General features: G+C 55.9%; 1 protein-coding gene across 5 annotated transcripts in view; it reads left to right on the top strand.

Moving 5' to 3' along the window:
- The window catches only part of TFAP4 (transcription factor AP-4), a 35,802-nt gene that overhangs the window by 1,291 nt on the left and 19,287 nt on the right, over positions 1 to 15,224 (top strand). The window contains exons 1-3 of one of the 5 annotated variants that reach the window (XM_045542456.1): positions 2,406 to 2,700; positions 3,331 to 3,539; positions 12,454 to 12,590. In XM_045542456.1, the coding sequence (XP_045398412.1) occupies positions 3,365 to 3,539; positions 12,454 to 12,590 (312 nt within the window). In that variant the 5' untranslated portion in view covers positions 2,406 to 2,700; positions 3,331 to 3,364. Of the gene's footprint in view, positions 1 to 2,405; positions 3,540 to 4,182; positions 4,459 to 12,453; positions 12,591 to 15,224 lie in introns of those variants that run through there. The other 4 variants (XM_045542455.1, XM_045542454.1, XM_045542457.1 and 1 more) reach the window with 4 other exon arrangements.

Here is a 15,224-nt window from a genome sequence, read left to right as displayed (position 1 = left end):
GCACATAGTAGGTGCTCATAACCTATTATGTGCTCATTATGTGTTAGTCTAACGGACAGATATTAGGTGCTCATGACCTGTTGCGTAAATGATCACATAGTAGGTGCTCATGACCTGTTGGTTGATACAAGAGATTTAGGAAGGCCCGTTTGCCTGGAGGAAAGGCCAGGAAAGCAGGTGACCTCCCTCCAGTCCGCCCCCATCCCACCCGTCTCCCGAGTGTGAATAACGTGGAGCGTGGCCGGGTTAAACATTAGCCGGCAGATGGGCCCCAGGGGAAGGCCAGCTTCGGGACCTAGCGCTTCCAGGAGGGGGCTGTTAAGGGCCGACTCTCCGGGTCCGCGGACGAGCGCGTGTCCGGAGGGGCCGAGGCTGAGGGCCCCAGAGCGCCCCCTCCCGGCGCCGGGAATCGCTGCAACTCGGCCAGGAGCGTCAGATCCCAGCCAGGCAGAGCTCTAGCCCTGGGGAATCCAGGTGTGTAGAAAAAGGGGCACAGAGGCTAGTTTAAATCTCTTAGCAAAAATGTTTATCGAGTGCTTGCAGGAGTGTTTTTTCGTTTGTTTGGTTGGTTGGTTGTGGGTTTTTGTTTTGTTTTGTTTTGTTTTTTAGCCTCTAATCCAATATAAAGCTTGCAGGAGATAGACCTCAATCAAGTGACCAGAGAAATCAGACGACCCCTGCGCCATGGGGGAGCCTGGACCATGAGAAACTTCACCCTCGGGGGTCTTTCTCAGAGATTGTTTTTCTGTATGTTGCTCCCAGGAAGAACTCTGACCTGGGATCCCCACCCCTTCCGGGTTCCCAGATTTGGATGGCAAATAACAGTATGTCCTTTCTGAGGCTGTTGTGAAGATGAAATGAGGTACACTTTCAGTACATGTTAGCATTCACTGCTAGGTGTCAAGCCTGGCCCAGCTGGTGTCTGTTTTGCTGCCAGTAAACCCCTAAACTTGGCTGTTCGGCTTCTGCAAAACCAACAAGAGGGAAGAAAGAATTCTGTAATCTTGGTGGGGCTCACCCAACCAGAAACCCCAAATTCTCAGTCAGACCAGTTCTTTCCCTCTAGCAGACATTTTATTATATTCACAACAACCCTGAAGATGGGTCCTATTATGATTCCCATTTTGCAGAGGAGGAAACTGAGGCACAGAGAAATTCACCAATATGGCCAAGGTTTTATAAACTAGTAAGAGACATAGTCCAGACTGCAGTCTCCCACCATTGGTCTGCAGTCTGATTCCCAAGCACGTGCTCTAACCCACTACCTCCCTGGGGCATCAGATAGCTGGTAAGGTGGGGGCGGGGACATCCAAGAAGGCCAGGCTCTGAGCTGTTTTCTCTGGGTTCTGCTTTCCAGTACAGGAGGCAGCACCTGCTATAACAGCCACACCAGGCCTGGATCCCTCCTTCTGAATGAAAGGTGGGCAGGGAGGGATGCCCCCCTCATTGCCATCATGCTGGGCTTCCTCTGGAGGGAGGATGGTCTCCCCTATTATACTGTAAGTTCCCCAAGGAATAGGACACTGGGACATTGTCTGCTTTGTCACTCCCCCAGCAGGGTCATGCAAAGGGCCTGGCATATAGTAAATGCTTTCTGAATATTGCTGATTGATATATTTTGGGGGCAGAACTTGCTTCCCTAATCCTTCACTAGTAAACATTAATTGAATATCATCTAGGTTCCCGTTCATTCAATAGATGCTTATTAAGCTCTCTGATGTGTTCATTCAACAGCACTTACGGACAGTTTATTGTATGCACTGGGCTAGGCAACCCCACCCATGCCTTCAAGGAGATCTCTTGGTCTAGTGGAAACACCTCATCTGTCAGTACCTACAGGGGACACAGCTCACTCATTCACGTACATGCACCTGCCCACTGCAAGGAGGGTGTCCTACACAATGTAGGAGCTTAGTAAATGGCTCTTCAATTAACACACAATGCTAGGTCCAGTAGGCTATCAGTGGTATAGGCACAGTTCCTATATTTTCAGAATCTAAGCTGAGAGTAAGCAATACCAGACACTGTAAGTAAGTGAGCCTTATGACCTACATTGCAGGTTTAGGAGAGATAATAGGAACCAGGATGGATAAATAGTGGCAGGTGCTGAACTCTGGCCCTTGACCTAGGCCAAGCCCTTTGACCTCTCTGTTTTTTGTTTGTTTGTTTTTTGAGTCAGTCTCACTCTGTTGCCCTGAGTAGAGTGCCATGGCATCACCCTAGCTCACAGCAACCTCAACCTCTTAGGCTCAAGCCATCTTTCTGCCTCCCAAGTACCTAGGACTACAGGCATGCGCCACAACGCCTGGCCAATTTTTCTATTTTTAGTAGAGACGGGGTCTCACTCTTCCTCAGGCTGGTCTCTAACTCCTGAACTCAAGCAATCCTCCTGCCTTGGCCTCCCAGAGTGCTAGGATTACAAGCGTGAGCCACCGCACCCAGCCCCTTTGACCTCTCTGAACCTCAGTTTCCCCATCTGTTACATGGCAATCCTCAGGGTGCCTATCACCATGGGCCTGTGTGAGGCTCAGTGCAGAGCACACAAAAATGGCTTCCACCAGCAACTGGCAGGGAGAAAGAGCACAATAAATGGTAGCTATTATTAATGCAGCAACCCCTGGTGAGCAGGGTCCAGGCACAAGCAGGAGTGATGGAGGGAATGAGATCAGGATGACTTCTCAACCTTGAGCTGGCGGCCTGGTGAGCTTCTCTCCCCATTGGCGCTGACTTGCTGAGCCTGCAGGGCTGGGACTGTCTATGGGTGGGGTGTTTATTCTGGGAAGCAGCCTGGCTGCTCCTCACACCCTGCTCTGGGGAGAAAGGAGGCCTTGGAGTGGGAACTGAGGCCCTTGCTGGGCCTGGCACATACGACATAGCGCCACCTGCCCGCAGGGCCCAGGGCTGGAAATGCCCAGGAGACACAGCCCGAGAGCCTGGCTGGGTCTGGCAGGTTTGAGACACTCTCCCTGAGGGACTCACCTGACCCCTAGAAAACTTGTCCTGGAGAGCCTGAAATGCTCAGTTTTTGGAAGTCTGGAGACTAGGCCCTGCATGCCAGGGCAGGGATGAGGCTGAGGCTCCTGGGCTAGGGGCAGAGTGACATCGGAGGTGGACATGTCCATGCTGGCTTTGCTGCCCTTAAAGAAGTCCCTGGGATCCTTCATCATGGCTGGCTTCACATGCGTGGGAACTATGCAACTGCAAAAATACCCTTAGACGGGCCCGAACGTGGTTGAATGTTCTGTTCTGTTGTCACCATCTTGAAATTCTTAATCATTTTTGAACACAGGGCACCCTCTCGCCCCCGCATTTTCATTTTACATTATGCAGCCCGTCCTGCCTTCATGCTTTGGTTTCGCCCAGCATGCGGCTTCTCCCCCACATCTGGGCACTCGGACCCTCCCTCAGCCACGCCCAGCAAGCCCGGAGAGCCTCAGCAAAGCCCCATGTCCTGAAAGGTGGTGGGGGACCAGCACCTGCCCCCAGCCCGACCGGACCAACCTTTCCGGAAGAGCCGGAGGCCGACTGTGTGATCCGGGGTAAGTCACTCAACAGTTCTGGGCTCCCGGGTTAGTAACATTGCACAGGTTTTTACCTCAGTTGAACCGCTGGGAGGGTTAAAAGAGTTAGTTTATATGAAAGGCAAAGTGCCGGACCCAGAATGAGCGCTCAGGAAACTGGGACTATTATTCTGCTCTAAAAACGAGGATTACTGCAGGTACTCACTGGGGGTGGGGGGTCGGCCCCGATCCCCACGGACCTGCCCCAGGGAGGAGGAGCCGTCCCTGCCCGGGCCCCGCCCCTCCTGCCTTCCGAGGGAGGAGACGCCCCGAGAGCAGGGACAAGGGAGCGGAGGAGCGGGAGCGACACATTTTTGAGTCGTGACCAAGTGGAAACTCCCTCCCCGAGGCGGAAGCCGGGGGCGCCCCAATGGGGCCGGAGCCTCAGCCGGGGCGGTATTCCAGGCCTGGAGGCGGGGTGCCGCGGGTGGCCTGGGCCCCGCCCTTCGCCGCCTCATGAATATGGATGAGCCTGTTGAGGAGCGAAAGTTCGAGGAGGCCCCAGCCCGGCGGGCTCCGCCCCCGCCGCGGGCACGCGGCTGGGGGCGTGGCCCTGCCCGGACGCTCCGCCCCTGCCGCCCGGCGCGGGGCCTCCTTCCGGCCGGCGCGCCCCGGACGTGACCTCGCGGGCGCACGCCAGAGCCGCCGACGGGAGGCGCCCGTGGGCCCCGCGGGAGGGCCGCCCTCTGTGCTTCGGCCCGGAGCCCGGCTTCCAGGCGCGCCCGGGAATATTCATTCCTCCTGGCGCTGCGGACACAGGAGTGAGACGTAGAACGGCCCTGTCCTCGTGGGGGTTAAGTTCCCGGCGCGAGAGGCGACCAGCGAGGCGAATAAGTAATACGTCCAGGACTCGTATGAGTGCCGAGGCGAGGACATAGCAGGGGACCTCGCTGAGAAGGTGACTTGAGTCAAGACCTGAAGCAAGCGAGGGAACAAGCCTTGCGGGGAGCTAGCAAAAGAACATTCCAGAAAGAAAGAGCATCCAAGGCGAGGGGACAGGGGCAGCTGAGCGTTGAGACCGTGGAGAGAAGGAGGGGAGAATAAAAAGGGTGGGATAATGACAGTAATGTGCCAGGCAGTATGCTAAGTGCTTTATGCGTACTATTTCCTTTCATCCTCAGGACAACCCAGAGGTTAACCATAACTATATAACTATAACTATGTAACTATAGTTAACTATGTAACTATAGTTATTTGGGAAGAAATTAGGCTCAGGGAGGTGAAATAACTTGCCCAAGGTCACACAGCTTAGAAGTGGCCAGATCAGCATTGGAACTCAAAGAGACTGACGCCATTGCCTGAAACATAACCCAGGCAGAGTGGGATGACCTTGACCAAGACCGGTCCTCCACGCTGTGCCTCAGTTTCCTCCCAAAATGCTGAGGGAGGGGGTAGTGACTGGCCTTCTGAAGTCAAGGGTGGGCGGGCAGGGCTCTGTTTGCTGACGGTCAGCCTTAGAGCCGGCCTCCCATAATGCACGGCCAGCAACTGGGGCCCTGAAACCCAGCCTGAAATCCGTGCACAGAACAAGGGTGTAGCAGAGCATTTGCGGACAGCTGTTCTCCCGGGAGATGCTTTTATTGTCTGGGAAGCACTTGTCACCTCTCCAGGCTCTGGAGCAGGTACAAGTGGCTTCAGGAAAGGAGGGCGGAAGGGCAGGAGCCGGAAAGAGGCTGCTGCTGATGGCAAGGGAGGGGGAGTGTGGGGGCCCCTGTGTGGCTGAGGGCTCTGGAGCAGCAACAAAGGCAATCTGCCAGCCGGCAACCGCAGCGCAGGCAATGCGGCCCAGCCTACCCCCCAGCCTCTACATTAAAACACACACACACACACCCCACCTGACCCTGTGCCTGCTGCCCAGGTGAGGGGTGAAGGCCTTCAGGGTTGCAGACCTGGGCTCTGCTGGCTGTGTGATGGCTTCTGTGCAGTGGGAAGGGGAGAAGTGTTTTCGTGCTCTTGTGATGATTGGTATGTGTCTCTGGTCCAAGGCACTGAAGGTCTGGGGGTCTTTAATGGGAACGGGATGGCGCATCATCTAGAATTCATCCCTCCTCCGGGTTGGTGAGAAAGGCGCTGGGTCAGGAGCAGGACCCCACTCTCTGTGTTTGAGGAGCTGGGCTGCTCCATGAACCCCCGCCTCGGGTCGCCAGTGAGTCTGAGGTCCTGGTGGGACAGGACCAAAAGGGAACCTACTATCAGGCCCATTTTGAGAGGGAAGCTCAGAGAAGTTAAGTGGTTGGCTCAAGAGCACACAGCTGTAGAGTAGCAGAGACGGGATTCGAGTTGAAACCCTTTGGCTGCAGGGTCCAAGCCCTGTCCTGGAGGAGCTCATTCTCCTCAACAGGGAGAGTGTACTTTGCGATTGGCCACGTGCTTGACCAAGTGGGTTCCTTACTTGGAGACACCCCACCCCCAACACACACACACACACTCTGGAGGTTTGTAGGGACGACAGGGGATAATGACCAGAGGAGACACACTTTCTGCTCTTCCTTCTTATCAGCCACACAGTTCCCAGTTGCCACAGCCTTAGTGTTTGGAGTGAGTCAGTCAGTCCCTTCGCAGGGTGGGACTGGTAGAGTTGGGACCAGAGGCACTGAGAGGGCAGCTGGCAGTATCAGCCACCAGGGGCCTCTTCTGGTGTGAAGTCGGGGCTTTGGTCTTCAGCTGGGCGTGTCAGGTGAATGACTTCACCTGGATGCCTAGGACTCCTCTGCACACCTTGGCCTTGAACTGAAGGCACAGCTGGAGCAGCCACTGCCCAGGTGGCTGTGAGTGTGGAGTGCTCAGGGGTAGGGGGCAGCTGGTGGGGGCAGGGATCCCCTGTGTGGCCACAGAGAGGTCTGAGGCCACACATGAGTCATGAGACTCATGTGGAAAGAAGGCAGGAATGGGAGGAGGGTCTCGTGGGGACAGTCACTCTCTGTGGGCATCATTGCATGTTGAGCTGGTCCCTCTTCCCTCCAGAGTCCTCACTTCCCTGGTGAGATTCTGGGTCTTGGAGCCCCACTGGGCTCTGGAACTCAGCAGCTGAACGTCTGGGCGGGACCGAGGATCTGCGTGTTTAACAAGGTCCCATTGCAATGCACGTGGTCCTCTGACCAAACCTTGAAAACCACTGTCCTGGACCTCCCAGCCGGGAGAAACCCCTTCCGGAGCCTTCCAGCAGCTCCCAGCCCGAGTAAGCGGGGTGTGTGATTGTTTTCCGTGACTGAATTGAAACAATTCCAGTCCTTGTGGGAGCACTGTCATCATCTGTGAGTGGCTCCGGCCACAGCCCTGTCTCCAAACCTCCCCTGCCAAGTTTCAGCAGAGATTGGCTACCTGAGGCCACCCACTCACTGCAGAGCTCCAGGCTGCCTGTCCTTCCTTGCTCCATCCGGAGCTGTCCCTGCAGCACTTGGCACTGTGACCTTGCAGCTGAGACCCCAGCAGTGACTGGCTTTTCCTTCACAGTTCCACTCACCTCCTAAATCCCTCTAGGGTCCCTCCCTCTGCCAAATGTTAGGGAAGACTGAATATTCCCTGAGGGTCTATCCGGGAACTCCTTTGCTTGAGGCTTTTCCTCAAGTGAAGGAGCCAGAGTGAGGGGCAGCCCCATCTCTATTGAAAGAGCTCCTGGCGTTCACCCTTGGCCTCTGGGGCACACCTGCCTGGGTTTCTAGGGACTTGCTTGGTATCTGCGCTTGGCTAACCCACTGGAGCTCTTCCAAATAGACTCTACAATTTGAGGGGAATCTAGGTACATCTGTCACCCTAATGTGGCCCAGCTGATCCAGGTTCTGCACAGGTCCTTCCTGAAGCTGAACAGTCAGTAGAGGAAAGCTTGCCATCTTGACAGGGCTCCCTGAGTAGCCAGATCTCCCTGCCAGAAACTTCTGACATATTTTTCTTTCCCTGATAAAATGTAATGCCATCTCCTCTTCCTGAGCCCTGATGCCCCCCGTTGGTGCTGCCCTGGTGCCTCAGACTTGCAGCTGGGGGTCTCTACACCACTGCCCTCCCCACCCCCACCCAGACAGGCTCAGCTTCTGCTTCTGCGGGTGTCCTGTCTCCTCTGTCCGTGTTAGAGGGCTCTGAAACTCCAGCACTGGGGTCATCAGCTGAATGGATAGGTCCCCCCTGGACCACCCTGACGGGCTCAGAGAACTGCTAAAAGTCCTATCTCACAAGGTTCTTGGGTTGACATTACGTGACCAGGTCTGCAAAAGTCCCTGGCACATAATATTGCTTGATTTGAATTATCACGTTCAGTCCTCAGAATCACGCTCCCAGGTGGTCATGACCACGAGGCCCATTTTGTAGATGGTAAGAGGGAGGCTCAGAGATGCCAGTGGTTCCCCAAGAGCATGAAGCTGTGAGGTGTCAGAGGTGGGGTTCAGTCCACAGCCTGAGCCTCTACCATCCCTGTCCCCCTCCTGCCATCCTCTTGGCTCTCTTACTTCATCTTGTGTTTGTTCATGCTCCCTGGGCACGCAGCAGTGAACGCACAGTTGAAGCTCTGCCCTCACACAGCCGATGTTTTAGTGGAGGGACTTGTCCAAGACCTCTCTTCCTCTCTGTCTACCCTTGGAGGCACAGACCTGGACTCCCGCATCCGGCTTCCCCACTGCTTCTTGGGCGTGGTGGCCTTCAGGCAGTAGGCACGGGCTGAACTGGGCTGGACTGGGGTTTGACCCTTGTGAGGGAGGAACTGGATCTCGGCAGTAGTCGGGTTAGAGGCATTGGGATCCTCGGGGTGGGGGCAGTGGCATGGAGGGAAGGGGGCTGCAGTTGGGTACCACAATTCAGAGGCCAGGCCAGGCAGGAGCAGGTGGATCACCTGGAAGAAGCCATCAGTGTCCCCTGCCTGGGGCATGCCAGTGTGGGGCAGCACCCACACTCTGCCCTGCTTCACCAGGGTGCCCTCTGCTATCCACAGTTCTCCCCACTCGGGAGCACTGGGGCTGCATTAACAGGAGCTGGCCTTCATCTGGCTAAAGATGCTACTTCACACCCACTAGGATGGCTACAATAAAAAAAAAAAAACAATGTTGCTGAGGATGTGGGGGAATTGGAACCTCATACACTGCTGGTGGGGTGTGAAGGGTGCAGCCACTTTGAAACAGTCTGGCAGCTGCTCAAAGGTTAAACGTGGAATTACCACATGACCCAGCAATTCCACTCTAGGCGTATACCCAAGAGAAAAGAAAGCATATCTACACAAAAACTTGTACAAGAATGTTCATAATAGCCAGAAAGTGGAAACAACCCACATGTCCAGCTGATGAATGGATAAACAAACTGTGGTTTGTCCATACGGTGGAACATTATTCAGCCACAAAAAGGAAGGAAGTGCCCATACATGCTGCAATGGGAGCAATCCCTGAGAGCATTGTGCTGAGTGAAAAAAGCCAGACAAGAAGGACTAATATGGCTCTTTCTGTGAAGTGTGTGGCATAAGCAAATCTACAGAAATGGAAAGTAGATTAGGGGTTGCCTGTGGTGGCGCAGGCAGCAGGGTTTCTTTCTGGGGTGATGAAAATATTCCAGAATTGATGGTGGTGACGGATGCCCACCATTGTGAACATTCTGGAAACCAGCAAATTGTCTAGTGTAATTGTAAAGTGGAGAACTGTGTGGTGTGTGAGTTATATCTCACTAGGGCTCTTATAAAAAGCATTAGCCAGAGCCCCTGCTGCAAAGCTGACAGAAGGTGCAAGAGGCGGACTCAAGGACTTGCTGAGTACTTGGGGGAAATGCTTCGGGCTTATGTTTCTGTAGTTCTGGGGAAATGATCGCACGAGTGTCTGGACACAGGAGGTTTCCATTCATCCTCAGGCCTCAGCTTACATGTTACCCCTGAGAAAGCCTCCACACCCCATAACTCTCCCCTTGGCCATCTATCTCAGCCAGAGTCTCTTCCTTTTACAGCTCTTCCCACACTTGGAACACTTTCTTGTCTGTGGACCTGATCTTGTCTGACTTCCTCAACTGAGGTCCGTGAGGTCAGGAGCTTATGTGTATCTTGTTCATCACATAATCGGTGCTCAGTAGATACCTGCTGGATGAATGACCATGCGTATTGATAACAGCTATGAGTGCAGGGCCCTTTGGGCTGGGGTCAGTGCTCAGCGCAGGGAGGGAGGGAGCAGAATAGCTCAGGCTGTCTAGCTGGTGGTGTGTGTTCTCTCTCTCTCTCTCTCTCTCTCTCCCTCCCAGCTCCTGGGAGAATGTCTCTGGAAAGGAAGCCCAAAGCCTGGTCTGGCTGGGAAGAGGTGGGGGGGGGGGGTGCAGGGCGGAGGGGGCCTGGGGAGGAAGTCTGCAGCCCCAGGCTGCCGAGGGTGTGGTGTCTGTGTTTGCACCTTTGGAATGTGGCTGATTCACTCTGGGGGGAGCCATATGCCGCCACCGCCGCCTTGGATCTGACATCTGGAGGCTGAATTCCAGGAGGAGAGAGGCAGATTCCTGCAAGCAGATGCCAACTTTGAAGGTCAAAGGGAGAGATGGAAGTGCTTTAGGAAGGGGCCCAGAGGGTCCAGCACCCCTTCCAGGGACTGGGAGAGAAGCAAGGCCGGTCCCCAGGCTTGTTGCAGCCCCTGAGCTGCCACAGCCTCTGTGAGCTCAGAGGTCGGACCTGGGCTCAAAGGCCAGTTCCTTAACAGCTCCTGGAACTGCAAAGGCCAAGGCCTAGCAGGGTGCAGTGCTCAGCAATGTGGCTGGGATGCTGGCTGTCACCTCCCGGCCAAGCTTTTCTGCGTTTGCTTTACTCTTGGGCCAGCGCTTCCTGAGAGGAGGCCCTGACATCGCCTCCCACGTTCCCAGCTTGAGTCTCTGAGGATTAGCAAGAGCCTGGGCTTGCCTCTCCGTGGTGGGAGTTGGGTCCCAACCCACCCTTGAAGAGATCCCTAGGCTGCTGATTGACGGGTCTGGATCAGGAGCCAGCCGGCATAGGGCTGACACCCCTAGGGCCACATGGAGAAAGTGGGAGTGGGGGGCCCCCTAAAGGAGTGGCACCCCAACTCTGCGAAGCTGCCTCCCCTGGACTGGCCATGTGCTGTGCTCAGCTTTGTGGGCTTTTCCCAACCAGGATGCTCCTTGGGCTAAGTCTCTCCCTTAAGCTCTTGGAAGCTCATTTTCTCCATCTATGAAATCTCCTAGGGTCTGTTAAAGGACTGAGTGAGACGGTGCATGCAATCCTTGTTGGTACGTGCTTGGCCCAGAGGAGGCGCTACAATAAGTAACGTCTGGCTCCGTTTCCCTGTCCCTGTGTGATCCATGTGGGCTGAAAGGATGGTGCGTGAGCTTGTGTGTGCATGTGCTAGTGTGTGTGCACTCGTGTTCTCCGGGGACTTTTGTATTATTGGATCCCTTCCCCACAGTGTTAGGGCTACACCGGAGAGGTGGGAGAGGCAGGAGGGGCAGGAAAGCGGCGAAGGGAGAAGAACACGAAGCCTATCCCAGCATGTGGGCCTCAGCTGTGGGGCCTGCAGGCCCAGGCCTGTCTCTGGGAGGCACCTCTTGGCTCCACCTGGGGCTGGAGGAGGGTCCCAGGCATCCTGCTCCAAGGAGCTGCTGCCTCCGTCCCTCCTGTGCCACATCTGGACCACATGTGGTCATTTGACATGGGGGGGCGTGGTCCAAGTCAGCCTTCCTAATTACCCATGTTCTCTTCCCTGGGACCCTGGAACCTGGGGCTGGGTCAGAGGGGAAGGGTGCTCTGGGGCCTGGGGCTTCGCAGAGGAGGAGACCCAGTGCCCAGAGTCAGCCTCCTGGACACTTCAGGAGAGTCCTTGAGCTTCTGGGATGGCAGAGAACGGGCTAACTCCAAGCATTTTCTGCTGTATGTGAACAACCAAAGTTAAGGCACCTCCTAGAATTCACTTGGGGTAGATGGAGTGTTAGAACTAGTGTGCCACCCCCTGGGCTCAGCAACCTCCACCTCTGAGCCGCTGGGTGCCTGCCTGACCTTACCATGCCACCTGAGTCCCCCCAGTCTCAGTTCAAACCCCACCTCCTCGGATAAGTCTTTCTAGACTGGCCACGTGAACCGTGGTTATTCTTGTCTACATGGTGGCCGTGGGTCCAGCACCTGTGGAGCTTCATGGGGACACTGTGTCAGTCAGCACCACAGCCAGTGGCTCCCGTTTACTGGGCAGCCACCGGTCACTTGCCCACATCCTGCCTTCACCGAGCACTCTCTGAGACAGCCCTCCCAGGGTCTGCCAGGGCCACACTACTCGGCGCTCTCCTGGCTGTCAAACAGTTTTTTCAATTCGTTCATCCAGCCTCTTCCACTGTACACACGACAGTCCCTGAAGATGAAGGACACAGTAATGAGAGTTGCATTTTCTGAGCTCTTACTAGGTGCTTTTAAAAAAATCGAAATATAATTCACATACCATAAAATTCACACTTTTAAAGTTTATAATCAGTGCCATCCCCACCACCTAATTCTAGAACATTTTCACCACCCCCAAAAGAAACCTTGTGCCCATAAGCAGGCACTCCCCACCCCTCTCTCCACGCGCATGGCGACCACCAGTCTACTGTCCGTCTCTGTGGATTTGCCTCGTCTGGACATTTCAAATAAATATGTGGTCTTTTGTGACTGGATCCCTTCACTTAACGATGTCTTCCAGGTTCACCCACGTTGCAGCGTGGAGCAGGACCTCCTCCCTTTTTAAGGCTGAATAATATTCCATTGCGTGGATAGATCACATTTGTCAGCCATTGGTGAACGTTGGGTTGTTTTCACCTTTTGGAAGTTATGAGTAATGCAGCTATGAAAATTTGTGTGTCAGTTTTTGTGTGGATGTAGGTTTTTGATCTTTAAGGGCTTTTTGACAAACACTTGGTTAATCCCACAGCAAGCCTGCGGTGCAGGTACTTACTGGCACTCTCTCCCCTCCTGCAGGTGAGGAAACTGCAGCTCAGAGGGGTGAGTGGAGGTCCCAGGGCCCGTGGCATTGGATCGTCTGGCTCATGATGGCTGTGATGCCTGCCAAGGCGTTTCTGGTTATTTCTAGCAGTGACTGGCCAAGTGCTTCCACAGTAAGTGTTGCTGACTGTTCAAACAGGGCCAGGAAAACTTGCAGCCCCAAACCCCAGAAAAACTCTGCAGTCTGTCCAGGTGAAAATCACCACCAGTGATTCTCTGGCCCAGGGGACACTACTCTGCCTGAGCGGCCTTCTGGCAAGTCTCTGCACCTCTCCAAGCCTCTGTTTGCTCATGTGGAAGCTGGGGTCACAGATACAGTACCTGCTCACACAGCAGCTGTGCACCTGGCTAAGAGAATAGCAATAAGGTTGTCACCCTGCGCCTGGTGCCTCTCACAGCTATGGTTGGTCTTGTCTTTACTGCATCCCGTGGTCCTTGTGCAAAGGCAGGCTGGCACCCCGGCCTTGAGTCTCTCCCTGTCCCTGGCAGCAGGAGGTTTATTTGCCTGGGAGGCTTCCATGGACTCAGGGCGAGTCCAGGCCAGGCCTCTGAGGTTGGGACCCGGCGGGATCTCCCTGTCCTCCCCAGTTCTCCAGGCTCCGCTCGCCCTCTGCCCCGCTGTCTCCCCACCGGCTGCTTCCTGCAAAGCTCCTGCAAAGCTCCCCAGGGCCTGGTGTGTTCCCTGCTGGTCCCCTGGGCACAGCCCTGCACAGCACAGACCCAGTGCTGCCTGGTGGCCAAAGGGCTTGGACGCTGGCTGTGACCGTGGACCACCCCAAGCGAAGTAGGTGCCACAGCACCTGGCTTGAGGCAGGAGGGGTAGCTGTGCGGCAAGGACGTGGGCCAAGGAAGGGAGGACCAGGCGGCCTCCTCTGGCTCCTACCCAGAAAATGCTCTTTCCCGCTGCTGCTCAGTGGTTCCCAGCCCTGCCCCTCTGCCCTGCTTCTCACATTTCAGCTTCTGAGCTCCTGGCAGCACCCTGTGCTGCTGCTGCTGCTGCGGCACCGCACAGACGTTAACCCGGGATGAGCTGGCGGCAGCACAGCCTGAAACGGGCGATAGGGGCTCGAGGTCTGCTGATGCGAGGGAGAGAGAACAGTCCTAAGGCCAGTCCCTTTGCTCCCCCACACTGCGATGCTTATCTGGCTTCCTTCCTTGTCTGCCCAAACTTGAAGCTGCAGCCTCCTCTGACCCCTGTGAATTATTCTTTCCTCTGACCGTCTGGCACTGACTGGCCACAGAGTGTGGGTTGTGTATCACCTTGAACCTGACCTCGTCATTTCCAGCATGGCCATGCCTGCTCCCTCCACATACCTCACCACACCCAGCCAGACTCCCCTCTTGCCCCTGGCCTTGCATGGCCACAGGGCTGGGCCTCCAGGACCAGGTGGGCTCTTCAGTTCTGAGGCCAGTAGGAAGCTGTTCTCCAGGGCAGCTGCGCAGGGGTCTGGAAGGAACCTGGAAGGAGTCCAGACTCTGGCAGGGACCAGCTGTGATGAGCCTGGGCAAGTCCCGGGGGTATGATGATAGGACTTAGGGTGCCCTGGTGTGGATGAAACAAGGAATGCGAGGAAAGCCGCCAGAGCGGCATCTGGCACACAGTGGTGCTGACCGCTGGTGCCTGCAGGCACGTGTCCCTCCTGGGCTCACGCCGGGGCTCCAAGCCAGCTCCTCCCCAGGAGGGCCCGTCCTGGTTTCCTGGCCACCTCTCCCACCTCGCAGCCCACCGGGTCTGATTTTTCATTAGGATGGGCCCCTGTCCCTCCCCTGTCCTGGCTGGCCCTAGCCCTCCCTTTTCCAGTCTCAAATGGGACTTGACATCTCACCTTTGTCCCCAATCTCTGTCCACTCCATGGGAGGAGAGCCAGCTGTCCAGAGGGACCCTGCGGACGACACTTCCAGTCGTCCTCTTCCCATGTCCCCTTCGTCCCACCTTCCTCCTGAGCCCAAGATGCTCCCTCCTGGTTCCAGGTGGGCCTCATCCGACCCTTCACCCTCCCCTGCCTGGTGGCTGACTTACTCTCCTTTGGGGGCCCTGCCCTCTCCCCCTCCCTCGGAGAGGGGGCCCAGGCTGGGGGGCAGGTGTCTCCATTCTGGTCCCATCTTTCCTTCTAATTCTTTGAGGTTTCAGTGTCAACATGCCTCAGGATCCTGGTCGGCCCTGGGAAATTATGGTAACTGCCCCTCGGCCATACAGAAAATCAATCGAGGAAGCAGTTAGACAGCCATTTCTGTCTAAAACAGAAATAGCGCAGCCTGCATGGCCATGAATTGAGTGTCTATACAGGGAACGCTGCAGCTGGAGCCACCGAGGTGCCTGGTTCCTCCTTGCGGACACACTGACAGGCAGAGACACTTCCCTCGGGGAAAAGTCCCTCGGGGAGCTGAACACCCCTGCAGGGTGAGGGAGGAGGAGGAGGGGCCCAGCGCAAGGACAGGGCAGTACTGAGGGGCAGAAAGAAGTGAGCCAGAGAGAGGGCATGGGACTCTAGCCACCTCCAGTAGGGCTGTCACCAGGCCAGTTCCAAGGGTCGTTTATGACCAAGGTGAATCAGCTCCGACTGGATGATGGAGGTGGGCATCGGAGGTGAGGCCTTCCAGACACCCAGGCAAACCGGGCACCACCCAGCTGGATCTGCAAGGCCCGGGGGGCTGCGAGGTGGCGGTCAGCCCCGTATCCCAACACCTGCCCTGCCGTCCCCCAGGCAGTGTGTGTGCTGGGCGCCCCCTGGTGGTTGGGGAGCCCT

The sequence above is a fragment of the Lemur catta genome, chromosome 2 (genome assembly GCF_020740605.2).
Source record: "Lemur catta isolate mLemCat1 chromosome 2, mLemCat1.pri, whole genome shotgun sequence".
Classification (NCBI taxonomy): domain Eukaryota; kingdom Metazoa; phylum Chordata; class Mammalia; order Primates; family Lemuridae; genus Lemur; species Lemur catta.
This window is presented reverse-complemented; position numbering and strand designations above follow the sequence as displayed.